Source organism: Corvus hawaiiensis, chromosome 17, assembly GCF_020740725.1.
Source record: "Corvus hawaiiensis isolate bCorHaw1 chromosome 17, bCorHaw1.pri.cur, whole genome shotgun sequence".
Classification (NCBI taxonomy): domain Eukaryota; kingdom Metazoa; phylum Chordata; class Aves; order Passeriformes; family Corvidae; genus Corvus; species Corvus hawaiiensis.
Window position 1 is genome coordinate 8,418,683 of NC_063229.1, and position 10,934 is coordinate 8,429,616.

A 10,934-nucleotide genomic window follows, 5' to 3' on the forward strand; every position below is an offset into this window, starting at 1 on the left:
CCCCTGCCCTGCCACATGCCCCTGACCCGCTCCCCCAGCGCAGCCAGGACAGAGCAGAGCGGGGCCGGAGCGCTGGACGGGGCTAGCAGCACCAAGGCCAGCGGCCCAGCCGGGAGAGACAGTTGTGAGCGGAGCAGAGCCGAGCCGTGCCAGGCTTCGATCCCGGCGCTCGGCCGCCCCCCTCCCCAGGGATCGCTCAACATGAATCGGCCTTTTAATTTGCTGCGGCGGCTGGAAGGGCTGGCGGCGGGATCGCTGGCAGGAACCCGCAGCCCCGCCGCGGGCATCGCGCAGCCCCACTCTCAGCAGGGCTTCCACCAACCTGCCTGCCCGGGGCAGCCCAGAGCCAACTCGGCAGCGCCAAAGGACTGTCACTGCACCCTCGGAGCCCCCCCAGGGCAGCGCTCGGACAGAAGCGCCATCCACAATTTGATCTTCTAATGGCCTTTTACTTAGCCCTAAATTGGGTTGGGAAGCGTCATGTCCCTTATCCCAAATCCTCCCTAATCGCTTTACACGGCACAGGGCACTGAGCACTGGCTGGGGGAGCCCCAGCAGCCACCCCCCACGGGCTAATTAACCAGAACTGCTGCCGGGGTCGCTAGCAGGTCCTGCCCGACCACGGCCGGCCCGTCCCCTCCGCAGCATCCAGAGCACAGCGAGCCCCAGCCAGGAACATCGGGCACTAGGGCTGCGGCACTGGCCAGGAGGTGCAGTGGTTGAGGGGGGCCGTGGCGGGGGTAGCCCCAACCTCACAGCTCTCCGTGCCTCCGTCTGTGCTCCTGCACAGGGCTGCTGGCAGCTCCGGAATCCCCTGTGCCACCCCCGACTCCGGTCCCCGCAGCCCTGGAGCAGCAGCGATTCGATGGCTGCTCATGGCACTAGGGGTGCCCTGGGGCTCCCCTGGAGGTACACAGGACACCTTGACTTTTGCCACAGGACACCTGGACTCTCGGGGCTCTGCCTGCGGCAAGGGGCACCCCAGGGTGACCCCAGCAACCCAGCGAGCACATGGGCGAGCACGTGGCCCTGGCTGATGTCCCCAGCTGCTGCCGTTTTGCAGGAGCTGCTGGCCAAGGAGGCCACGCTGCTGTTCTGTCACCTCCGGCTATCAAGGGGACTTGGCTGTACACCCACTGCCTGGCCCTGGGCTGTTGGCCTGGGGCGCCTAAGGCAGATGGGGATGGCCAAGGTATTCTTATGGCAGTGACATCTCTGCGCTCACCCGGCTTCCTTCTACCCTGCGCAAGGGTGTCTGACAGCTGCCCTGGGGAGGGCGACCTTTGGAGGGGCCACACAGCCCTTGCAGCCTCACTGAGGCAGAGACCACTGATCATCAGAGCAGTGCTGGCTCGTGCTGGCAGTGTCATGCAGAGCCGGCTCCAGCTGCAGTGTGGCAGGGGAGCAGGGGGTGGGGGTCGGGAGTGGGGGTCAGGGGTGGGATGGTGGAGTGGGATGCTCCCCCCATCCCAGGGCTGCGCTTTCCCCCTCCAGCCAGCAAGCACACTCAGTGGCCTTTTGGGCTGGATTCCTTCACTGCCTGACCCAAATTGGACCAACTGCTACTTCAGACCTATCCTCTTCCTTCCTAAACCCGGGATTATCCTCCCTTTGATCAGCCGGCCCTGCAGCGCAGGATTTCCAGCACAGGCGTTTTGGCTGGCTGCATTTAAACAGCTTCCCAGATTCTCCGACAGTCCAAGCCCTGTCTTGGAAATGGCCGTGGACACAAGTTCCAGCAAAGCTCCTGGCCCTGTATCTGCTCTCCCCAGGCATCCGGGTGCCCCCGGGCTGGGTGTCGGCATGGCACCCTGCAGTGGGGCTGCGGCTGACATCCCAACACCCCAACCAGAGCAGTGCAAGCTGCCAGCCCGGACACTGCAGGCAGCAGCCCTGCCTGCACCCCGCTCCCAGCATCTCCCCAGAGGGTCTGTGCTGGTCCAGCCCCCGCTGGGTTGCTGGGGCTGGAGCCCTTCCAGCCGTTGTCATGAGGCTCGTGCATACTGTCCAGAGCACGACTTGAGTGGAGACACTGCTGACCTTTCTGACAAATAAGGCCTAAGTGGCACCCAGGGCTTCAGTGGTTGTGCTGGGCTCGGCAAGTTGCTGGACAGCCAGCACTGGAGCAGCCAGGACATGCGGAGGGGGCCCACTGGCATGCAACAGCTTTGCCACCCACTGGATTTTCCGTGGTCCCTGAAGACAGACCTCGTGATGGGAGTTCAGCTGACCCTCGGCATGGGGGGACAACCCATCCCCCTCACCGCAACCACCCTTGTCACGGGTGTGGGGAGTTCTAATGAGCCCCCTCCTACAGACAATCCCTGCTCCCCCAAGCCACCCAGGCCCCTGGTTCCTCCAGCCCTTCACCCGCTGTCCCACAGGGCACCATCTCGCCAGGCTCAGCTCCAGGGACAGTCTGCCTGGTCCATCTGTAGTGGCACTGTGTCCAGCCCTCCTGCCAGACCCCAGCATGGCAGAACCGCCTGCTGCCACGCCGCCGGCACTGCTGCGATGGAAATCGGTGAGTGGGAGAGATCCTGGTGCTGCAGAGGGCAAGAGGAGGGCAAGTGCCGAGGGAAGGGCACGGCCGGGGGCCAGTGCGACAACCCCAGCCCAGCAAGGTGCCCCCAAAAGTCTCCTGCCAGCCCTGACCTTGAGCAGAGCCGCAAATAAACAAGAAAATAAACAGCCTGGGGTCGGAAGAGCAGAGGAATACACAGAGCCTGTCTCTGGCTGTACCCAGAGCCCCACTGTGGGCAGTCGGGACAATCGCTGCCATAGCCAGCCATGTGCTCCCGGCTGGGGCTTTGGAAGACCCCACAAGGGGGCCTGGAGAAGGGACTTCGCGGGGTCTGGGAGGGTCAGAGGGGCAGAGCAAGTCCTTCTGGGCACACATTGTATCGCCCTGGCTGCAGCCCATCCCTATACCCGACAGGAACACCCACAAGAACGGGGCCTGTGCTACCTGGTTGCCTGGTGCTGGACGTGGCCCCGGGGGGAACGGGGACCCTCACACAGCTTGGCAGTGCCGGGTGCCGGGAGGGGCTGAGGCCGAAGCGCCAGCAGTGACAGGGCTGCTGCGGGGCCGAGCGGCCCCTCGCCCGCGGCGGACAGCGGCCCTGCGCCGGGGCTGCGCCAGGGCTGCAGCGGGACGAGGCACGGCGCGGCGCGGCACGGACTGGGCCGGACCGGACCGGCTCGACTCGGCACGACAGGGTTCGCTTTGGCTCAGCTGGGCTCGCTTCGGGTCGGCTGGGCTCGGCCCCGGGACGAACGGCTCCTGCGGCCCCGGAGCAGGGCCCGGGCGGCCACTTCAGCACGGTGGACAGCGGCGGCGGCCCCGGGGGGCGGGGGTCAGGGACGGGGGGGCGGGAGGGGAGAAGGGAGCAGGGGGCGGCTGCCCGGGATGGGGGGGCGGCTGCCGGAGATGGGGGGGCGGCAGAGGAGGGGAATGGGGGGGAGGGCAGCGGGGGTGAGAGAGGCGATATGGAGAGATGGGGGGGCGGCAGCCGGAGATGGGGGGCGGCAGCAGGGAGGGCTGGGGGGGCTGCAGCGGAGATGCGGGAGGCAGGGGTGGGGGGCCGGCAGCTGGGCGCGGGGACCCTTGCGGGGGGTCCTGGGCGGGCGGGAGAGGGACCGGTGCGGCGACTGGCGGGGGCTGTCCGGGAAGCGGCGGGGCCGGCCCCACAGGGTCGCTCGGAGCACAGCAAGCAGCCCCCGCCCGGGAGGAGGCTCCTCGGTGAGCCCCGCACGGCTCGACCGCACCGCCGCTTCCCGAGGCTGCCGCAGCGGCGGGAGTGCTGCCGGGGCTGAGCGGAGGCGCCGGGAGCGGGAGCATCCCCGCACCGCCCGCCGCAGCCCCGCGGGGCCGCGGGCCGAGAGCCGCCGTCGCGGCCGGTGCCGGTGCCGGTGCCGCCCGCCTGCCCCGCGGCAGGACACCCCCATCCCTCGTGGCCCCCGGCTCCGCGCCGCTTCTGCCCCGCGCCGCCGCCGATCCCCGGCCCGGCGGGGGCGGCCGCCCCGGGCTGTCCCGCTGTCCCGCTCGTCGGTGCCGATGCCGGTGCCTCACCTTGGCTGGCGCCGCCGTCGCCGTCCTCGCAGTCGGTCAGGTTGTTCAGCATGGCGCCGGTGCCGCGGCCGCTCGCTGCCGCCGGAGCTGGAGCTCTCGCTCCGCAGCAGCCGCGTCCCCGCGCCGCCCCCCGCGCCGGTGGGAGGGGGCTGCAGTGCGGAGGCGCCCGGGCTCACGGCTCACGGCTGCTGCCGGCGGAGCCCAGCCCGGCCGCCCGCTTCATCACGTATGCGGGAGGCATTGCCCCCGCCGCGGCAGGGAGGGGGGACGCGGCGGCGCGGGGGGGCACAAAGACGAGCGAGCAGAGCGGGGCCGCCTCCCGGCTGCGCCAGGCGTGGGGGGGAACTAGGGCAGCGCTGCGGGCCCGGCTGGCGCGGGCGGGACGGGACGGGACGGCCCCGCAACCGCACCGACCCCGCACCCGCCCCGGCCCCGAACCCCGCCTCCAGCCCCCGCACTCCGCACCGGCCGCGCATCCGTCGCCAGCCCCCGCACCTCACACCGGCTCCCGCACCGGACCCCGGCGCAGCCTCGGGACCGGGAACACACTCGGGGTGTACAGTGGGGCAGAACCTGTGCCTGCGGGACCGACGCATCCCCAGAGGTGGCTGAGGCCCGGGATCAAGGCAGCCCCTGTCCAGGTGGCCCCTGCCCCGCGACGGGCGGCTCCCGGGTGGGGGCGGCTCCCGGGTGCGCAGCACCACGTCATGCAGGGGACCCCTCTGCGGGTGTCGGGGTCCCGGCCGTGGGTGGAGACCCCTGCCCCAGCACCAGGACTATCCAGGGCACCCGTGGAGGGGTGGACGTCCAGACCACCCCACAGTGGGGCTGGGGGGACGGCAGAGGTGATTGACCCTGCTCTGCCTAGCTGACCTGCAGCACAGAGAATGCTGCCTGCAGAGGGGAGTAGGCTTGATGTAACCTCCCCTGGTGCCCAGGGGACCAGGATCACACCCGTAACAACCTTCTCAGACCTGGAGAAGGGTTGCAATGGGGCCAAAACCCCCAGGCCCTGTGCCGCCTATGGAGGCCCCAGCTCTTGCAGCTATCACCCACAGGGCCAGGGGCACATGCCATTCTCCAACTGGGGTTGTTGAAGGACCCTGCAGGGCTGCTTGCAGCCCCCTGTTCTCTCATGCACTTAATCCGGGAGGATCCCCCAGCCAGAGCTGGCTGCAGCTCCCGGCATCTCCTCCGGCACAGGCTGAGATCATGACAGCCCGCTGGCCTCCGTTACTTCTTGACGGCTGTAATTAATTGTTTACTTTCTCCTGGTGCGGAGCCAGCTGCTCTGCAGCGCGGATGCTCCCCGGCCTGACCCCGCTGCCAGGAGAGAGGCTCAGACCCCTCACCCCAGCCCAGCAGGCAGAACTGATCCCTGCCCTATGGCTGCAGCCAGGACCCCGGGACCTGGCATCCCTGGGGAGCTGCAGCAGCACAGCCCCAGCTCCGTGGCAAGTGGCACAGGATGGCTGCAGGGAGGATGGGCAGTTCAGGGTGGGCAGTTCAGGGTGGGCAGCTCCCCACCCAGGACGCTGTGTGGCAGTCACCACATGGGGCTGCCCCTGTCCAGCTGCAGCAGCACCAACCCCTCACACCTGCATCCCTCAGCCCTGAGCAGGAGCCAGTGCTGGGGCAAGGGGCTGGCCCACTCCCAAGGGTTGTAACTGGAAGGAAGGGGCTGCATACAGGATGTGCTGGACAAAACCCCACCATCCCGTGTGGGGCTGGGGGGTTAGCAGAGGACCTCCCCGACCCCCCTAAGGAGGCTGTGGCTGGGCAGAAGGGCAGTGGGCTGGGGTCCAGCCAGCCATGGTGAGTGCCAAGCACCAGAGGGTGTTTTTTTGCAGGAGGCCACAGAGCATGGGCTCGGCACAAGAGGGATTTTCCTACTAAAACAGATGCGGGGGAGGGAGCACGTGAAAGACCACTAATCCCCTAATCCCTGGATTATGGCTCCATTTCAGGGGTTGGGATTTGACGGCAGCACAGGGGGCTACGCTATCAAGACTGCATTGGCTTAGCCTGTGCGCAGGGTCCCACCAGCATAGGGGGACAAACTGAGGGTGTCTCTGAGGCAGAGAAGACTGAGGGGACTTGATCTCCCAGCAGAACACTGACCTTAACCCTGGCCCAAATGCCCAGGAGTGAGGTATCTGGTGTAGTGTGTCGAAAGGAGAGAGGTCTGACATGGTATGGGCATCATCCATGCCCTTGCATTGCTTGCAGTCCTGCTGCAGGCAGCACAAGGGCATGGGGAAAGAGGAAGAGAGATGCTTTTCCCTGGCTGTGGAGTGGGGAATCAACTGCAAGTGGCCCCTGAGTCCGAGTAGCAGGCAGGGTCCTGGCACTAGGCCAGGCAGAGCATCAGTGCCCCACTTAACTGCAAGAGGCTGCCCAGGAATGACGACGGAGAGCAGCCAAGCCAAGAAGCATCCCTGCAAAGTGTCCTGTACCCCTGCAGAGGCTCCCGAGAATGCCCCAGACCCCTCTGCATAGAGCCTGGGTGTGGGGAGCCATTCTCACAGACATTCCCAGGGCCAGAATCCTGGCTGCTGGCCACACAGCTCTTGCCTGTCCTATTACCAGCAGCGGTCAAACCTCCCAGGAGTGAGACACGTGCTGGAGTCACTGGGAAACCTCCTGAGGGCAGGGAGCGGGCAGCCTGGCATCGTGCCGCTCAGGCAGTGAGGGCGGCTGTGCTGTGGAGATGCCGGTCAGCACACTGCACTCCCTGCTGTGATCCCTGGGCACTGTCAGCAGCCTGTCCATCTGCATCCTGCCAGGATGGGACACCCTGCGCTCAGGGCTTGAGGGCATGAGGACAAGCAGCTCCCAGGGAGAAGAGCTGGGGTGGGAGAGACCCCAAGAGGATGGAGGTGCAGCAGGGCAGAAGGGCAGTGATGCCAGATAAATGTTGTGTGTGTGTGGGGGGTCCATCACAGTGTACCCTCACCAATCTGCCCTGACAGCCCCATGAACCCAGGGGCAACACATCCTGTAGCACCTTGGCAGGATGGAGTGGTCTTGTTCTTCCCCATCCAGACAGGTCAGGGCCCTGCCTCCAGCATGGGACAAAAGCAGAGCCCAGAGCTGATATGGGCACCAGCTGGCACTTGACACCAGCTCCAGCAGTGGGACAGGACATGGAGGGAGGTACAGTGTCCCATAGGGCTGGGAGGGGAGCACAGGAGCCACTGAAGCTGCCTGAGGCCGAGAGCAGAAGGGCAGCAGTGGGGCAGGGCTGGCAGAGGCCATGGGGCAAGGCTGTGAGCTCCTGCGTCACACAAACCCAGCACAGCATGCAGCTGGCGCGGCGTCCCCAGCTGCCCTTGCCCAGATGTCTTGCCAGCAGCAGGGCCACAGCAGTGGGCGGCTGGGCAGCCTGGCACAGGGATCAGCGGCAGAAGCAGCCTCCTTCCACCAGGCCCCGCTCCAGGCGACACCCCCCAAGCAGCCCTGTGCCAGTCTCAGTACCCCGGGGACACCAGGCAGCCGCTTCTGAGCCAGGGCCAGAGGGCCCAGTGACGGCCATGGAGCAGCTGCATGGCCACTTGCCAGCTGCTGCCAGGAGGGTTTGGGTTCAGGATCAGCTGAGGAGGCAGTGGAGTGTCCTGTGCCCCACATGGCACTCCTCACTCAACCCCACAGCCTGTGCAAGGATGTCCACTCTGGCACCCCACCAAAGCACCTGTGGTGGGTTCAGTGGCATGGAGACTCCTTGGGAAGCTGCTGCAGGCAGCAGATGGGGTTTCGGCTGCTCCAGCCCCGTGGTAGCATCCCAACCCCCATATCATCGGCCTCTACATGGTGCAGACCCTTGGCACTCGTAATAATACCCCAAGGGCACCCAGTCTACCACAAACCTGGGTGCCTGTGAGGGGGCTGGGGGAGATGGGGGTCTGGGGGAGCCTCCTTAGCAGCCCCTGTCCCTCACATGTACCCCTCTGTGCACGGTGCTTCAAGTGGGGGCCCTGCTCCCACCCTTGTATCGTGGCCCCTCTGGGCAGGGCCCCTGCATGGGGGTGCAGCCGGGGCTGGTGGGGTCCCTACTCTACCCTACCCCCTTCAGGGTCTCACCTCACACCCGGGGTCAGCCTCACACAACTGCCCCACAGAGCCATGTCCATGGCTTATGGCCACAGACCCATGACCCCACAGCCCCCAGGGGGGCCGAGAGAGCAGCTGAACCCCCTCAGCACCGGGAGTCGTGGCAAGGGTGACACCGGGACCGGTTTCCACGGCAACGAGCGAGGCTCCTTAACTGGTTGGTTGCCATGGCTACTGCTGCCGAGCCCGACCGCTCGGGACACAGAAAGGGTTCCGCCGCGGGGATGACCCGGTGCCCTCTCGGGCAGCGGCGGCTGCCCCACGGGCAGCACACCGGGCACGGGGGGAGCAGTCCCACGTGCACCTCCCCGGGGGGGACCCGGCCCCACGGTGGGTCCCAGATGGAGCACATCGATCCCCGGTCCCGCGGGGTCCGGCCCGCGTTGCGCTCGCGGCGGGACCCGGTCCCCGCGGGACAGCGGCACCGGCGAGTCCCGGGGGCGGGGCCGGGCGGGGCCGGGCGGGGCACACCCCCACCGGAGCCGGCCCGGCCCGTTATCGCCCCCTGGCGGCGCCCGGGCCCCGCGCAGCCCTGTCCGCCCCCGCCGCCGCCCGCACGGACCCCGCACAGACCTCGCCAAGACCCCGCGCAGCCCTGTCCGCCCCCGCCGCCGCCCGCACGGGCTCCATTTCCCGGCCAAGCCCCGGATCCGGCCGTACTCCAGCAGTGACCTCCGCCCGGCCCCGAGGCCCCCGAGGCGGCGTGCTAACCGTACCCTGCCCTGCCCGGCACCGGGCGGTCCCTTGCCTCCGCCGCCCCCGCCCAGGGGCTGAGATCCCTCCTCAGCACCACCCGCCTGGGGCCGCTCCCGGGCAGGGCCTTCCTAAAGGGCGGCCCCGGGAGCCACAAGGTGGCCTGAGCACGGCACCAGCTCACAGACGAGCAGGGGCCTTCCAGCTGGCCCGGGGTTCCGACACCGCGCCGGCACTGGCAGCACGGCCGGCTGCGGCTCTCGTTCCCAGGTCCCCAGGATCTCCGTCACTCTGTGCCCCACGCGCGACACTGACATGCGGCCAGCAGCACCGAGCGCTCGCCCAGGGCCGAGTCCTTCCCGGAACCACCGCTGTCCAGAGCTCCCGCCTGCCATGTGCAGCCCCTGACAGTCCTGCAGCTGCCAGCCCCCTCCCATCCATCTCCCCGCGAGGCAGCATCCACAGTCCCCGTGCTGTGGAGCAATGTGGGTTGTGAGGAATCCCTGAACGCTGCCAATCCCTAAGTACAGACCCTGCCATGGCCGTGACCACCCCATGAGACAGGGCACCTCCAGCAGGACCAGCCACTGGCTGTCCTCTGGGAGGGCACAAGGTCACAGCTCAGATGGAAGGATGTGTCCCTTGCTACCACCATGGCCTCTCGGCATGCCCACCCCAGCTCCCCGCAGACCCCCACCAGAAGACTGGCTGCCAAACTGAGAAGCTGTTCCTGGAGGGCCCCAGAATTCAGCCACAGCCCTGGCTCATCACTGTCCACTCTGCCCCAACACAGCCCACAGGCCAGGCCCAGTTGGCCCAGCTGCCACAGAGTGACAAGTGGCCCTGCATCCCCTCGCCACCAGATCCAGCCCTACATCACCCACGACAGCGTGATCCTCGACAGGGCCCCAAAGGCCAGAGCCCACTGAGGGAGGCACAGCCCAGCCTGGGTGTCGTGGTGTCCGTCCGGCTGCTCGCGCCTCCTACCCGCGCCCTTCGCCGAGGGTGCAAGGTCACAGCTCCAGCAGCACGGTGCCGCCGTCGGCCGGTTTTCTGGGATCGATACGGCTCTGGTGACAGCAAAGCTCCACCGCCACGTCCCCTGGGCACCACGAGGCGATGGCTGCCGGCTCCAGCGCCTGTGCCCATGGCAGCCCAGTGGGCACTGCTGCCTCCGCAGGCTGGCCACAGCCTGCCCTCCCCACACCCTTGCCCCGGCCCGGCAGCAGCCACCCTCCACCACGGCTCCCTGGGTAGCAGTATGGGACCTCGCACCCACAGCCGTAACCCCGCTCCATCCCGCTGCCGGTACGGCAGCAGCAGGGCCTCGCTCCAACAGCCCCCGGGATGGGGACGGAACACTGGAGCTCCCTGAGGAGCGGAGGTGGCCCCAGGGAAGAGTCTGGGACAAGGGGTCCTGCCCGGGCAGCTGAGCCCCACTCCCTGATCTGCACCTCTCATCTCCCGGATCCCGCAGCTCCGTGCCATCCCTACTCCGGGGGTCTGCATCGCCTCCGAGGGGCCAGACCGACCGTGGCTCCGCACCCCCCGCGGTGCTCCGACGGCCCGGCCCTCCCCGCGGACCCTCCCCACGGACCCTCCCTGCGGGCCCTCCCTGCGGACCCTGTCCTGCCCCGCGGATCTTCGTCGCGGCCCGTATCCCGCCTCCGGAGCCCCCCCGGGCCCCCCTTGCCCCCGGCGCTCACCCCCGCCGCCGGTGACGGTGAACCGCCCGCTCATGGCCCCGTCGTCGCCACAAGTGGCTCCGGCCCCGGCGGTCGCTGAGCGCGGCCCCGCCGGGCGCTGACCGGGGTCCTAGTGCCCGCGGCACCGCCCGCCGCGCCGCCCCCGCGGCCGCAGGGCTGGCTCCAGTCCGAGTGGATCGGCTCGGCCCCGCTCCGGTCGGCTCCGTTCGGCCCGGCCCGGCTCGACTCGACGGGACGGGACCGCTCCGCCGCGCCCGGTCGGTCCCGCAGCCGCCGCCGAACTGGGGGGGCTGGGACCGTGCCTCAACGGGACGGGAGGGGTTGGGGCCGCGTTTTGCCCCCGCCCTGTCCGG

The 10,934-nt window shown here is 68.4% G+C and overlaps 1 protein-coding gene across 3 annotated transcripts in view; it reads right to left on the reverse strand.

Moving 5' to 3' along the window:
• Positions 1-10,664, reverse strand: part of SLC12A5 (solute carrier family 12 member 5) — a 31,693-nt gene extending 21,029 nt beyond the window's left edge. Inside the window, exon 1 of one of the 3 annotated variants that reach the window (XM_048322109.1) lies at positions 10,582-10,664. In XM_048322109.1, coding sequence (XP_048178066.1) covers positions 10,582-10,615 — 34 coding nt within the window. In that variant the 5' untranslated portion in view covers positions 10,616-10,664. Of the gene's footprint in view, positions 1-4,072; positions 4,342-10,581 lie in introns of those variants that run through there. The other 2 variants (XM_048322108.1, XM_048322107.1) reach the window with 2 other exon arrangements.
• Positions 10,665-10,934: the final 270 nt, after the last annotated feature.